At 43.4% G+C, this 15953-nt stretch overlaps 1 protein-coding gene and 1 long non-coding RNA gene across 15 annotated transcripts in view; one reads left to right on the top strand and one right to left on the bottom strand.

Moving 5' to 3' along the window:
* LOC122452559 overlaps window positions 1–6899 on the top strand; it is a 34750-nt gene extending 27851 nt beyond the window's left edge. The window contains exon 3 of the long non-coding RNA XR_006272748.1: window positions 6727–6899. This is a non-coding gene — a long non-coding RNA (uncharacterized LOC122452559). The remainder of the gene's footprint in view (window positions 1–6726) is intronic.
* Window positions 1–15953, bottom strand: part of LOC122452557 — a 72450-nt gene that overhangs the window by 11743 nt on the left and 44754 nt on the right. For 4 of the 14 annotated variants that reach the window (XM_043486278.1, XM_043486280.1, XM_043486272.1 and 1 more), the window contains exons 3-11: window positions 9120–9245; window positions 7101–7171; window positions 6615–6639; window positions 4901–4971; window positions 4432–4462; window positions 2700–2770; window positions 2231–2261; window positions 499–569; window positions 30–60 (exon numbers count right to left, since the gene is read on the bottom strand). In XM_043486278.1, coding sequence (XP_043342213.1) covers window positions 30–60; window positions 499–569; window positions 2231–2261; window positions 2700–2770; window positions 4432–4462; window positions 4901–4971; window positions 6615–6639; window positions 7101–7171; window positions 9120–9245 — 528 coding nt within the window. Of the gene's footprint in view, window positions 1–29; window positions 61–498; window positions 570–958; window positions 1937–2230; window positions 2262–2699; window positions 2771–4431; window positions 4463–4900; window positions 4972–6614; window positions 6640–7100; window positions 7172–9119; window positions 9246–15953 lie in introns of those variants that run through there. The other 10 variants (XM_043486274.1, XM_043486279.1, XM_043486275.1 and 7 more) reach the window with 7 other exon arrangements.

Below are 15953 nucleotides of genomic sequence, written 5' to 3'. Positions count from 1 at the left end.
CAGCAGAATGATGATCCCTGAATATTTACCGTGTTCACTGGCTTCCCCAGATTCCTGTGACTGGAGAGAAGGAAACAGAGTGAGGTGTCAGCATCCTGAACTTCGTGCACTAAGTTTTCTGTCATGTGGTTTGTCTCCTCAGATAACTAAAACTCTTTATTTCAGTGACTCCAAAGGAAAACACAGACTGTCCTGTTGCAAAGTCCCTTTCACATAAGATCTCTCAGTTTCAATTTGTCCAACAAGAACACATTGCTTTTCAAGAAAGAGTACTTTCTGCTAAGCAAAGTACCTACAGTAGTAAATGATGCTGTCATTTTTAATGTCCTTTTGAAACAGGTCTGTGTTGATAATAGATTTATCCTCACTCTTTTCCCAGCCAAGGAATTACATGCCTCAGTGGGAATGTAAATTGTCAGATGACTATAACTGTATTTGTCTGAATAACAGATAAGGTGAAGCAACAATCTTATCCCAGATCAAATAAGGTGCACTTACGTTCACAGTACTCAGAGCCTGTACCTCAGGCAAGTCCTGGAAGGGTGCCATCACCAGACTCTCCTGGGAAGCTAGAGGGACAAGGAAGAGACATTGGGGCACAGGTGAAGCTGCTCACTAATCACTCAGGAAACTTTTTGTTGGGGCGGGGGCATGGGGTGGAGTGTATGCTTAAGGCATCAGTAACTTGGGACTGAGTTGCTGTTGAATCATCCTCTTTGTTGTATAAATAAGAGCAAATCGGAGGAGCAGGAAATAATGAAACAGAACCTCTGCATTTTAACTAGTGATAACCTAACAGATTGGGAAAAAAGAAACACTAAAATGTATGCCACCTTTCAATGACAGAGACTCATGAACCTCCTGCCTGTTTACATCTTCTGCAAAACAACCCCTATCCAGAAGGATTTCTTCCTAGATCACTGCCTCCCCAGGATTCAGTTAAAGCTACTTTACTTACTGAGTTGTCTGAGAGAGTTTGTTCTTGATTAAACGCAGTCTCTGTTAGAGGACTGAATGCAATTCTCACTTGCCAAATAGCTATTAAGCCAGTATCATTCAGGTCATGTTTCTTGCCAGTCTTCATTTCCCAAAGAATATTTGCACGTCCCTGAATGAATGTCTGTTCACACTCAGAGAAGCCATACATTGAGTGGGACAGTTCATTATGGAGAGAAAGCATGGGGTAAACGTTGAATTTCTTGGACTCGGCTATGCAGGAGGTTTACAAGAGTCAATGTCACCAAGCAGACTGTCAAGTTCCACGGTGAGGTCTATTTGACACCTTCCCTTGAGAGTGTGCTGCAGGGTTTAACCAATGTAAGGCTTAGGGTGTTGTCACCCAGTACAGTGAAATATCTCCCTGATGGTAATCTGCTTTTGTCCTTGGTTAAGCAATGACACTAGCACCAACAGATTTGGCCTGTCCTGTCTAAACCAGGGCATACACCTCTCAGATCTGTGAACTGACCAGGAGGATGTCAGTGCCTAAGTGCCTATCACAATAATGACTGTGCCAACGTTGGTGATAATCTACTTCTATTTGCCCTGGGTTCCTTGACCACTGAGACCATCTTACAATGATGGACACGGTCTGGACCTGTGGAGCTCTAGTACATCCAGGCAAAAACACAGATGCATGGACCCCTTGCTCCGTGACTAGGATTTTAACGCTGAGTGATAACTGAAGGTCAGGGGTCCAGAGCAGTCACAATGGGAACACGCCGAGGTTCTCAGTTTGGCTTTTCAACAAAGGAGGGTCGAGAGCTGGGGCCATTGTCCTCAGCACCTTCTTCACGTGAGGAAAATGAATATTAAGCAAACATGAGGAATGGCTGAGCTGAGGAAAGAATCAGGTAATGTATAGACAGTGTGCAGAGGTGATGAGAAGTGCTGAGAAAGTTCACAGGTGACTTGTGCTGTGTAAGAAGGAAACCTCCTGAGGAAACACACAGAGACACAGAGCTTCAGAATCGTACCAGTGGGCCCACACATGGGCCCCCAACCCCGATTCACACAAACCCACAGCATCGAAATGATGTCATTGCCTCCAGGTACCACAGAACAAAGACACTGTTCTTTCCTGGGAGATCAGTCTCTTCTCTGCACCTCCCGCCCGCACCCCAAGTAGGAATCCAGCATCAGGGCCACTCTCCAACCAGAGCCAGTCAGAGAACCCCAGCTTTATCAGTTGGATTGTACCTCAGCAGAATGATGATCCCTGAATATTTACCGTGTTCACTGGCTTCCCCAGATTCCTGTGACTGGAGAGAAGGAAACAGAGTGAGGTGTCAGCATCCTGAACTTCGTGCACTAAGTTTTCTGTCATGTGGTTTGTCTCCTCAGATAACTAAAACTCTTTATTTCAGTGACTCCAAAGGAAAACACAGACTGTCCTGTTGCAAAGTCCCTTTCACATAAGATCTCTCAGTTTCAATTTGTCCAACAAGAACACATTGCTTTTCAAGAAAGAGTACTTTCTGCTAAGCAAAGTACCTACAGTAGTAAATGATGCTGTCATTTTTAATGTCCTTTTGAAACAGGTCTGTGTTGATAATAGATTTATCCTCATTCTTTTCCCAGCCAAGGAATTACATGCCTCAGTGGGAATGTAAATTGTCAGATGACTATAACTGTATTTGTCTGAATAACAGATAAGGTGAAGCAACAATGTTATCCCAGATCAAATAAGGTGCACTTACGTTCACAGTACTCAGAGCCTGTACCTCAGGCAAGTCCTGGAAGGGTGCCATCACCAGACTCTCCTGGGAAGCTAGAGGGACAAGGAAGAGACATTGGGGCACAGGTGAAGCTGCTCACTAATCACTCAGGAAACTTTTTGTTGGGGCGGGGGCATGGGGTGGAGTGTATGCTTAAGGCGTCAGTAACTTGGGACTGAGTTGCTGTTGAATCATCCTCTTTGTTGTATAAATAAGAGCAAATCGGAGGAGCAGGAAATAATGAAACAGAACCTCTGCATTTTAACTAGTGATAACCTAACAGATTGGGAAAAAAGAAACACTAAAATGTATGCCACCTTTCAATGACAGAGACTCATGAACCTCCTGCCTGTTTACATCTTCTGCAAAACAACCCCTATCCAGAAGGATTTCTTCCTAGATCACTGCCTCCCCAGGATTCAGTTAAAGCTACTTTACTTACTGAGTTGTCTGAGAGAGTTTGTTCTTGATTAAACGCAGTCTCTGTTAGAGGACTGAATGCAATTCTCACTTGCCAAATAGCTATTAAGCCAGTATCATTCAGGTCATGTTTCTTGCCAGTCTTCATTTCCCAAAGAATATTTGCACGTCCCTGAATGAATGTCTGTTCACACTCAGAGAAGCCATACATTGAGTGGGACAGTTCATTATGGAGAGAAAGCATGGGGTAAACGTTGAATTTCTTGGACTCGGCTATGCAGGAGGTTTACAAGAGTCAATGTCACCAAGCAGACTGTCAAGTTCCACGGTGAGGTCTATTTGACACCTTCCCTTGAGAGTGTGCTGCAGGGTTTAACCAATGTAAGGCTTAGGGTGTTGTCACCCAGTACAGTGAAATATCTCCCTGATGGTAATCTGCTTTTGTCCTTGGTTAAGCAATGACACTAGCACCAACAGATTTGGCCTGTCCTGTCTAAACCAGGGCATACACCTCTCAGATCTGTGAACTGACCAGGAGGATGTCAGTGCCTAAGTGCCTATCACAGTAATGACTGTGCCAACGTTGGTGATAATCTACTTCTATTTGCCCTGGGTTCCTTGACCACTGAGACCATCTTACAATGATGGACACGGTCTGGACCTGTGGAGCTCTAGTACATCCAGGCAAAAACACAGATGCATGGACCCCTTGCTCCGTGACTAGGATTTTAACGCTGAGTGATAACTGAAGGTCAGGGGTCCAGAGCAGTCACAATGGGAACACGCCGAGGTTCTCAGTTTGGCTTTTCAACAAAGGAGGGTCGAGAGCTGGGGCCATTGTCCTCAGCACCTTCTTCACGTGAGGAAAATGAATATTAAGCAAACATGAGGAATGGCTGAGCTGAGGAAAGAATCAGGTAATGTATAGACAGTGTGCAGAGGTGATGAGAAGTGCTGAGAAAGTTCACAGGTGACTTGTGCTGTGTAAGAAGGAAACCTCCTGAGGAAACACACAGAGACACAGAGCTTCAGAATCGTACCAGTGGGCCCACACATGGGCCCCCAACCCCGATTCACACAAACCCACAGCATCGAAATGATGTCATTGCCTCCAGGTACCACAGAACAAAGACACTGTTCTTTCCTGGGAGATCAGTCTCTTCTCTGCACCTCCCGCCCGCACCCCAAGTAGGAATCCAGCATCAGGGCCACTCTCCAACCAGAGCCAGTCAGAGAACCCCAGCTTTATCAGTTGGATTGTACCTCAGCAGAATGATGATCCCTGAATATTTACCGTGTTCACTGGCTTCCCCAGATTCCTGTGACTGGAGAGAAGGAAACAGAGTGAGGTGTCAGCATCCTGAACTTCGTGCACTAAGTTTTCTGTCATGTGGTTTGTCTCCTCAGATAACTAAAACTCTTTATTTCAGTGACTCCAAAGGAAAACACAGAGTGTCCTGTTGCAAAGTCCCTTTCACATAAGATCTCTCAGTTTCAATTTGTCCAACAAGAACACATTGCTTTTCAAGAAAGAGTACTTTCTGCTAAGCAAAGTACCTACAGTAGTAAATGATGCTGTCATTTTTAATGTCCTTTTGAAACAGGTCTGTGTTGATAATAGATTTATCCTCATTCTTTTCCCAGCCAAGGAATTACATGCCTCAGTGGGAATGTAAATTGTCAGATGACTATAACTGTATTTGTCTGAATAACAGATAAGGTGAAGCAACAATGTTATCCCAGATCAAATAAGGTGCACTTACGTTCACAGTACTCAGAGCCTGTACCTCAGGCAAGTCCTGGAAGGGTGCCATCACCAGACTCTCCTGGGAAGCTAGAGGGACAAGGAAGAGACATTGGGGCACAGGTGAAGCTGCTCACTAATCACTCAGGAAACTTTTTGTTGGGGCGGGGGCAAGGGGTGGAGTGTATGCTTAAGGCGTCAGTAACTTGGGACTGAGTTGCTGTTGAATCATCCTCTTTGTTGTATAAATAAGAGCAAATCGGAGGAGCAGGAAATAATGAAACAGAACCTCTGCATTTTAACTAGTGATAACCTAACAGACTGGGAAAAAAGAAACACTAAAATGTATGTCACCTTTCAATGACAGAGACTCATGAACCTCCTGCCTATTTACATCTTCTGCAAAACAAGCCCTATCCAGAAGGATTTCTTCCTAGATCACTGCCTCCCCAGGATTCAGTTAAAGCTACTTTACTTACTGAGTTGTCTGAGAGAGTTTGTTCTTGATTAAACGCAGTCTCTGTTAGAGGACTGAATGCAATTCTCACTTGCCAAATCGCTATTAAGCTAGTAACATTCAGGTAATGTTTCTTTCCAGTGTTCATTTTCCAAACAATATTTGCACGTCCCTGAGTCAGTGGCCGGCCACACTCACACAAGCCATGCATTGAGTGGGACAGTTCATTATGGAGAGGACGCATGGGGTGAACCTGACTATCTCTGACCCAGCTGTGCAGGAGATTTACTACAAGAGTCATGGTGATTAGGCAAACTATCGAGTCCCAGCGTGAGACCTATTTGACACCTTCCCTTGAGTGTGTGCTATAGGGTTGAATCAATGTAAGGCTTGTGGTAATGTCACCCAGTACAATGAAATTACTCTGAAGATAATCTGCTTTTTTCCTAGTTTAAACAATGACACTAGCACCACGAGATATGACCTATACTGTCTACACGAGGCCACAGACTCTCAGAATCTGAATTGACCAGGAAAAAAGTCTTGAGGTGTGTTTCACACTAATGACTTTCCCAAATTAGCTGTTAATCCACCTATTCTTGCCCTGGGTTGCATAAGCACCGAGCCCAGTTTATAATGATGGGCAGGATCTGGACCTCTGGAGCTGCCAGTACCTCCAGGCATAAACATAGACGCAGGGACCCCCTTGCTCCATGACTAGGATTTCCAGACTGAGTGATAAGTGCAGGTCGGGGGTCCAGAGCCATCACACTGGGGCTACCCCTAGGTTCTCAGTTTGGCTTTTCCAGTTACGAGGTCAAGAGCTTGGGCCCTTTTTCTCAGCACCACCTCCATTTGGGGAGAATGAATAGTAACCAAACTTGAGGAATGGCTGAGTTGAGGAAAGAATCAGGTAACATATAGCCAGTGTGCAGTGGTGATGAGAAGTGTTTAGAAAGCTCACAGTTGACTTGCGCTGTGTAAGAGGGAAAGCTCTGAGGAAACACACATACACACATAGAGCATCAGAATCACAACACATGGGCCCACATGTGGGACCTGATTCACACAAACCCACAGCCTCTAAATGATGGAGTTTGTTCCAGGGACCATAGAACACAGGCATCCTGGGAGATTAGTCTCTTCTCTGCACCCCCAGCCCTCACCCCTATAAGAAGCCAGCGTCAGGGGGCCTCTCAAACCAAAGCCAGAGAGAGAGCCCCACCTTCATCAACCACATTGTTCCTCAGTAGAAGGAAGATCCCTGAGTACTTACCATGTTCGTTGTCTGCTTCACATGTCTGTGATTAGAGAGAAGAAAAGAGTGTGAGGCTGTCAGCATCTTGAGTACCATGCATTCAGGTCTTTTGTTCTCTTTTTGTTCTCAGAAAACCAAATGGGAAAGTGTTGTTGAGTCCACAGCCCCAAAAGAAAACATAGAGGACTTCTGTAGGAAAGGTTGAAGCTTTTCCTGAAAGATCTCTCAAGCCCATTTTGATCAGCAATTAAAAATTTTTATTTCAATAAAGAATATTTTCTGCCGAGAAAACTGCTCCTGTCTACAGTTTTTAATTTATGTTGTCATTCTTAAAAAATGCCCTTTTGAGTTATTTATTTTCTGGGAAAGACTAAACATTCATCCATTGAATTAAAAATTGTATATATCAGCTGTCTTGAATATTTTGAAACTTTATTTGAATTCGGCTAAAAAGATAAAGTCATGAAGCAACACTGTTATCTCAGATAAACAAGGCGTACTTACCACAGAGCTGGGCAGAGCCTCTTCCTCCAGCGTTGAATTGGATACCTCCTCCACCTGCCCCTCAGGGAGCTCTACGAGGACACAGAGGAATTGTTAGGACATCTGTGACGCTGATCGGGAAGACCTTGGTAATGTGGATACACGGGGGAAGTGTGTGGATGTGCACGGTTAATAAGTGTGGGCTGAGATGTGTCGGACAACCTTCCTCATGGGTGGAGGAAGGCAGAGGAGATGAACGCTTCAGAAACGAGTCAGAGTTTCTTTAACTTTCTCGCTAAGGGGAACCTGCTGAGGAAACTGCTTCTGACTACAGTTTGTAATTTACATTGTCATTTTTTAAAAATGCCCTTTCGAATTATTTATCTGCTGGGAAAGACTCAACATTCATCCATCAAATTAAAAACTGTATACATCAGCTGTCTTGAATATTTTGAAACTTCATTGGAATTCAGCTAAAAAATAAAGTCATGAAGCAACAGTTTTCAACTTGAAATTGTCAGTCTAACAAAGGGAAACACTAAAAATCAAACTGTGCTTCAGTAGTCATGTACATTTGAGAGACTTGGAGCATAAAGAAGGCTGAGTGCCAAAGAATTGATGCTTTAGAACAGTGGTGCTGAAGAGACTCTTGAGAGTTCCTTGAGCAGCAAGGAGATAAAGCCAGTCAATCCCAAAGGAAATCAACACTGACTATTCATTGGAAGGACTGATGCTGAAGCTTCCAACACTTTGGCCACCTGATGTGAAGGGCAGACTCACTGGAAAAGCCCCTGATGCTGGGAAAGATTGAGGGCAGGAGGAAAGGGTTGGGGGGCACTGAGGATGAGCTGCCTGGATAGCATCATCGACTCAGTGGGCATGAATCTGAGCAAACTCCAGGAGATAGTGAAGGACAGGGAAGCCTGGTGTGCTGCTGTCCATGGGCTCACCAACAGTCAGACACGACTTAGCAGCTGAGCATTGTGACCAAAGATACATTGCATTTATTCTTTTCATAATTTTTAGGAATTAAAAAGTTTCATATAACTTTCTATATTCACAATGCTGTGTATCTATCAACACCATCTACATATAAATCTTTTTCGCCAGACACAATATAACCTCTGTATCCATTAAGTCATTGTCCACCTTCCCTCTTGCCTCCTGGCTTTGGTAATTTCTATTTCCAGTTTCTGTGAGTTAGCTTATTCTATGTACCTTAAGAGAGTAGAATAATACAATATTTGTCTTTTTGTGCCTGCCTTATTTCACTAACTATAAAATTTTTTTGTATTATTTGGGCCATCCATTTTGTAGCATATTTCAACCCTTGATTTATTTTTATGGCTGAGGAGTATTCCATTCTGAGTACATATCACATTGTATTTATCCACTCATCACATGATGGCCTTCGGGTTGTTTCCATCATTTGAGTGCTTACAGCGTACTGAGAACATGAGCGCACAGGCTTCTGTCTGTTACCATGACGATGATAAACAATACTGTGCATAGTTAAAGTGTCATTCAATGTAACAACACAGAGTGTGACTCTCAGGTGAACTATGGATTTTTAATTACTAAAAGTATATCATCTCACTAATTGTAATAAATGTACCACACATACGTTATCTGTGAGTAACATTTGCTAGCTGAAACTGAAGTGATGGGGTACAGGAATTTTCTATATTATCTGTACAACTTTTGTGTCAATGTAATCCTGTTCTAAATAAAGTCTAATAATTGAAAGAAATTTTGAAACATGGCTTTAGGGAGGAACATATCACTACTAATGTTAAAAAATTAGCTAATGTCCAAACCATAGCTAGAGACCATCTCCACTCTTAATCATGAACCATATGATGAATTTAAAATGCTTATGTCCTTCCACAGTTAAAACAGTACCAACTGATATAGTAAGTTTCAATTTGAACACATGAAATAGAACACTGTTTATTATTTCAGCTTTTCTTAAATATGAGGCACTGAACATACTACAGTAATTATTCTTGAGTCAACTTGATGAGGAAAATTCCACAGTACCTTCATCTGGGTCAGTGAGAGCGTGCACCCTATTATGTGGCCAACAACTAACCCTCTTTAACCAGCTGGTCACTGATCTTCTTGACCTCCGAGGGATCTTTCTCCTCGCCTTCTGGACAATACATCCTGTGAAATGCATTATAATGGGGAGAGCTGTAGACATCTTGCTGGCAGAGAACCACACGGGAATTAATAATCATTGATCAACAGTTCAATCCTCGATCCCCTTCCTCACCAGATGCCTAGCAGGGCCTCCTGAATCCAAGGTGGACTTAGGAAGGTCTGCGGTTTATGTGCACTGAAAACACCCACAGACTGGCTGTGCGCAGATATCTCTATTTAACAGACCTAGAAGCTCAGCAGAGCATGGTGACCATGCCTGATGGACTGGATTCAGATCCTGTTCAGGAGAAGCAGGTACATGGGAAAGACATTTGGATCTCTCTTTGCCTCAGTTTCCTGTACTGAGTTGGAGAAATGTTAATATGGCCTATTTTTAGTATTATGAGGCCAAGAATGATTAAATTTAGGTAAAAGGGTAGATAAATGAAGGAGGGACTTACCTGGAAATCAAGTGCTTAAGTATCTGCCTTGAAATGCAGGGAATAGGTGTCTGATTTCTGGTCAGGGGAGTAAGATCCTACATGCCTCAGAGCAGCTAAGCCCACATGGTGCAACTACTGAGCCCAAGTAGCACAACTAGAGAGCCAGCGCCCTGCAGCGAAAGATCCGCATGGTGCAACGGAGATCCCATGTGCCACAACCAAGACCCAAAGCAGTCAAATAAATACATAGAAAAGCCTCATAAATGCTCTGTAAGAGTTCAGTCTTGAGTGATGTCAAGAATAAGGTGGACCTTTAGTAGCAGTTGAAAGCAGAGAGGGCATTTTGATGGTTCTAAGTAAGTGGGGATGGAAGCTTACCTCAGCTTTTACACAGAAACAAGGCTTTACAGTTTATGTAGAGTATCTATTATCACCTCCTCTGACACACAGCCCTGTTGGGGAGGATGTGGGGACAGAGTGGGGGCTGTGAACATACATTACAGTGGAGGGTATTGACATTTAGAGAGATCAAGTGACTTTCCAAGAGCACACAATGGTGAATGCCACCCCCCTCTCAAATGCTCCTGCCCCTAGTTTTCTGCGGATGAGAGCTGGACGCCCTGGAGAAGAAGACTCAGCCTAAAAAATAACTCAAATCCTCCTTCCACCATTTGTCTCTATATTTCCATTTCTGATCAAAAATACAACTTTCTTCTGAGGCAAAGCTCCTCAGAAGAACCATAGGATTTCACCTGTCCATCCCCCACAGATTCTTCACATGGACAACCATGAAACAACAGCCTTTTCCATGTCATTTTGCTGAGTGACGAGTGGTCTGTTTGGCTTCCGAGTTGGCTCAGAGCTCAGAATTTTCTACACCAAAAGCTACATGATGGCTCCACCAATTAGCTTCCCTTCCACTGACCAAGTCTGGATGAGGAGTTAATGTGAGTTAACTGGGAAGGTGGCCACCTGTGCTGGGCTGTGGTGTCTTAATTACGTCTCTGATGTTCAGTCTCACAGCTGATCAGAGCACTGATTTCAGCAGCCTGGATGAAGCGCTAGCTAAGAATAGGCAGGAGCTCGAGTCTTCCCTCACTAAAATTCTGACTGTATCAACTCATCATGCTCTAGACCCTGTAGTGGAAGACAGCAGAGCCCCATATTCTTTTTGAAATTCATGTCCATACTCATAGACTAGAGATCTCACCCCAAGATTCTCCTTGAGGATCGACAGACAGACCCTCCTTCCCTCAGTGACCACATGTTCATCCTAGTAACCCAGCAGCAATGCCCCGTCTCACCAAACTCCCTGCAAAGGCAAACAGTGATCCTGCTCACATCCACCCATGGAAATTTCACCAGCAAATCCCAGCTTTTCTCATTTTTAAAGTTTCTGGGTTTACACTGAACGCACTTGTAGATTTGGGAAGCTACATTTAGAAGAGTTGAGCCGTAATCCCCTTTTCCTGTAATATCCATTTCTGGGGACTCATCATGGTTCTCCTGCTTCAGTTCTTTCCATCTATTCTCTGGTAGAGTGTGTACACAACTGTCACTAGAAAATTGTACATTTTTCTACATTTGGGAAGATATTTAAGGCTGCCAGGTGACAGAAGAATCAAAAAGTATAAACTAAGGAATAAAGTAAAAGTATATAATACATCTATACCTCTGTAGATAAACTAGAATGATGGAAATTAAAAAAAAAAAAAGATGAGGAGAAAGCTTCAGTAAAAGTTAACCAGCCCATTTGAAGAAACAGCCTTCAATCAGTAGGAACGTACCTCTAAAACAACAATTCAAGTTGCCCATTTTAAAACACTCCAACAAATCACAAAAGAAAAAAAATGAAACAAACCAAAACACTCAAGTACAGCTCTTCTCACTTGAACTTCTCAGCTCAAAGTGGCAATTGGTACGGAATGCAGAATGTGTATCATGACATTTCCATGGAGACGATTCCTCACAGAACTTTCAGCGTAAGCTGGACTCTGCACAGGAGGAGTCCAAAGGCTGCCATATAGAAAGTGTGCTTCTATGGGCAAATTTAGCTTTTCAGAGTGAACATTTTATGTCAACACTGAATCCCAGGCTTAAAGATTCTGCCCTGATTCAGAAAATAAGTTATATGAGAGAAAATGGCCTGTCCCCCAAATATAGATGTTTGTGAACATCACAGGGTGAAGAGGGACAAGGCTAACACGTTGAGCATAAATGAATTATATCCATATATATATATAACACACACATATATATATAAACACATATATACATATATCATCTCCAATCATTTCTAGTATTTCTATGTCACCAGAAATTTCTAGACCAAGTAATTTAAACTATGTTCCAGTTGATATAAAAAGCAACATTATCAAAATTCAATTGCAAAATGTCCTATTCTCTAACCATATCCTTATCAAATTCCTTAAACCCTTTTCTCATTCTCTACACATATCACTTCCTTTCCTCTGTATGCACCTAAATGTACAGACTTACTTACCTCTCAATCTCTGCCAATTCATTTAACAGTTTATCTTTATTGTATGTTAATCCTGGCTATTCACTGAACAAATAACAAAAAACAAATCACTATGTTTTCACCTGTAGGTTGGGTGAGTGTAGTTACTCTTTTTCTAAATGAAGAACTTTAGACAATACAAAACTTCAGGACTAAATGTGTGTTCTGGGTCATAATTAAAACCTAATCACACCCAGTGTTCGTGATGGTCATGAGCACTGGTTATCAGATGGTAAGTGACCGGCCCCCTAAACACAGAAGTGAAAACTCTAGGAGAAAGATGAGAAGCTGCCCTATTAAAACAAAGTAGGTGCCCTTACAAGGTACGGAATGGTGTAATGTGTGTGTGCGCCTGTGTGTTCAGTCGCGTCTGACTCTTTGCGACCCCGTGGATTATAGCCCGCCGGGCTCCTCTGTCCATGGAATTTTCAAGGCAAGAATACTGGAGTAGGTTGCCATTTCCTTTCCAGGGGATATTCCCAACCCAAGGATGGAACTCTTGTCTACTTGTCTCCTGCATTGGCAGGTGGATTCTTTACCACTGAGCCATCTGCAAAGCCCAGGTTTAGTACAAATCCTTATCACTGATGAAAAAACAAGAAAGTATGAAAGTGTTAGCCACCCAGTCATGTCCAAATCTTTGCATCTCAATGACTGTAGCCAGCCAGTCTCTTCTATCCATGGGATTCTCTGGGCAAGAACACGTGAGCGGGTGGCCATTCCCTTCTCCAGGGGATTTTCCCGACTCAGGGATCGAACCTGCGTCTCCTGCACTGCAGGCAGGCTCTTTACTGTGTGAGCCAGCCGGGAAGCCCTTCACTGCTGACCCACCTCACCCCCCCAAGGATCTGAACTAACAGAGTAAGTGGGGCCCTGATGAAGTAAGACAGTAATTAAGATGGTGTCATATTTTTTTCCAAGGATTACCCAACTGAGATATGACTGAGGGTGGAAAATAGCAAAGAATATTACATGACTCTAAATGAAAAAATGTAGTGCTTCCCAGCTTGATGGAAAATGTGTGTGTGTGTGTGTGTGTGTGTAAATAAGGAAGATGAGGAATAAAATTTTAAAAAGAACTAAGGAATGTTTCTTCTTTAATAGGATTTTTTAATGTATTCAATATGTTACAATATTGCTTCAGTTGTTTTTTATGCTTTCAGACTTTTGGCTTCCAGGCATTTGGAAGGCAAAGTCCTAACCACTAGACTGCCGGCAAGTCCCTAGGGAATATATTTCCAAATATATTGGAGGAAGATCATTCAAAAGGGAGTAAAGCACAGCAGTTCAGACACCCCGTTTGGGAAGGAAATCAGAATGACTCAGAGGACTCCCCTTCAGGCTACCACCTGAGAATCTATGGTGAACAAAGAGTAATGAGTGAATGTAGGTAAAGCTCTTAGAAAAGTCCTTCTCAGAGTGTCAGTGCTATCTGATCATTCCATTAATAAATCTGGAAAGACGACCAAAACTTAACAGTTGCTACTTCCAGAAACTGAATCTAGAAGGCTACAGAAGAGGGAAGGAAGGACACACAGATCTTCATTTATCTTCCTTGGTAACCTGTGAATTTTCCACAGGTGTGTTTTTCTCGTTGCTTTTAACATAAAATGTTTTTTATAAACTACCCCCCAGTGACATTGTATGAGGCACCCTCTTTGTTTTGCTCACGGTCCCAAGGTGAGGAAATCAGACAGGGCGCAATGGGGATGGCTCTTTCTGCTCTAGGATGCTGGGGTCTCAGGAGAGGAGACTCACCAGTTGGGGCTGACACTAACACTAGAAGCTGGACTCCTCTGGAGATGACATCACTGCCACGTCTGCAGCTGAAGCTGGGTTTGATGGAGGAGCTTCAGGAAGCCTCCCCACGAGGCCTGGGCTTCATCCCAGCAGGCAGGACTGCAGAGCTCATTCTTAGTGGTGGAGGGCTCCAACAGGAGACTGACCTGAGTGGCTCATGGCTTTTTCAGGCTTAACTGTGGACATTACCCGGTGCTATTTCCAGGACATCTGTCACTGATAAGTAATCTCTCCTCACCCTGTGTCAACTCTAGTTAGAGGAAAGGGCCTAGACCCACATCTAAGTGGGAGAAATATAAAAGAAACTAGAGAAATGTTCATAGTTCAGCATGCAATAGAAAGCAGAGTCTGCAGTGCACAATACCCGAGATGTGCTGACCAGAGACCAGGCTTCCACACTAGTCAGTGACAAAAGCAGGAAAAGGAAGCTCTTATGGGAAAAATAATCTTTGAAGAGCAAAGCAAGAAAAGGTCATTATAAACACAGCTCAAGGCAAGTCCAGGACAAAATTTCTTAGCATGCCATTAAAATATGAAAAGAGTGAGTCAGAACTCTGCACACATTTTCTTCTTCCCAGTTTCATGTTCACCTGCCTTAGCCTCCAAGCAGAGGGCTTAGAGTTCCAGGAGCCCTCTCCTATCAGGTCCCATCTGAATGTTGTTTCCTGCCTGTGTCCCCTTCCTCATCACTGCATCAAATGCTCTCCACAACGCATTCCACAGAAACACAACCATGAGCAAGAAGGTGATCAGAATGAGCGACCCACCCACTTCTCCTGCTCCATTTGAGGCCCTGCTGGCTCTCACAGCATCACCTTGACCTCTTCCCCAGGGTCCTGAAGAGACACCCACTGTGGACAGCAGATGGCAGTCATCTGTGCTCTGTGCAGTCAGAGCCCTTCAGTAAGACACTGATCTCAGTTGCAAACCTAAAGACAGAGATGCTGAAAGAACCAATTTTCAACCTCTCACTTCTACAGGCCCTTTAGAGCTCTCACCTTCATGCTAACCAACCTGAAATCCAAGTGTTTTTGACACACGTAAAACATGCCTTTAAGAATTATAGCGTCATATCTGGTTAGTGGCTACCACACTATAAAACACAACAACCACTATGTAAGTTTATATATGTGCACATGCTTAGTCACTCAGTTGCGTTCAACAATTTTCGACCCCGTGGAGTGTAGCCAGCCAGGCCTCTCTGTGATGGGATTCTCCAGGCAAGAATACTGGAGTGGCCAGTCGTTTGCTTATTCGAAGGATCTTCCTGACTCAGGGTTTGAACACAGGTCTCCTGCATTGCAGTTGAATTCTTAACCATATGAGCCAGCACAGAATACTGAATGGAAATTAAGATTAGCACCACTTATTCTGCCACTTTTGATTATGGCAGAACAGTTTTTGGAATACCAGGGAACTTTGCTGCAAAGGATGGTGTAGGGCTTCCCACGTGGCTCAGTGGTAAAGAATCTGCCTGCCAATGCAGAAAACATGGGTTCGATCCCTGGGTTGGGAAGATGTTTTAGAGGAGAAAATGCAACCACTTCAATATTCTTGCCTGATGGATACCATAGACACAGGAGCCCGTAGAGTCACAAAGAGTCAGACACAACTGTGTAAGTGAGCATGTATGAATATATATAGGATGTTACCACCCCTCTCCTGGTTATTCCCTCTGCATTTCATGGCCTTTTCAAGATGGCTGTTTGCTGATATACTAACAAAGAAAAGAACTCTGCCCCATTAAAGTATTTAAAATGCGAGGCTAAGAGAGGGATGTGGCCCTCTACTGGTTTCCATTGAAACCAATGTAACCAATGAAACAATCTGCTATTAATTCCCCCTGTTACTGGTAGACTCTTTATCCCGCCCCCCCACCCCCAAGTGAAGAACACTGCAGCTGTGTTCTGCCTGTCACCGGCTATCCCTGGGTGTCTCTCCAGGACCCTTTCACTTCAGACATGCAAG

Source organism: Cervus canadensis, chromosome 13, assembly GCF_019320065.1.
Source record: "Cervus canadensis isolate Bull #8, Minnesota chromosome 13, ASM1932006v1, whole genome shotgun sequence".
Taxonomy (NCBI): Eukaryota; Metazoa; Chordata; class Mammalia; order Artiodactyla; family Cervidae; genus Cervus; species Cervus canadensis.
This window is presented reverse-complemented; position numbering and strand designations above follow the sequence as displayed.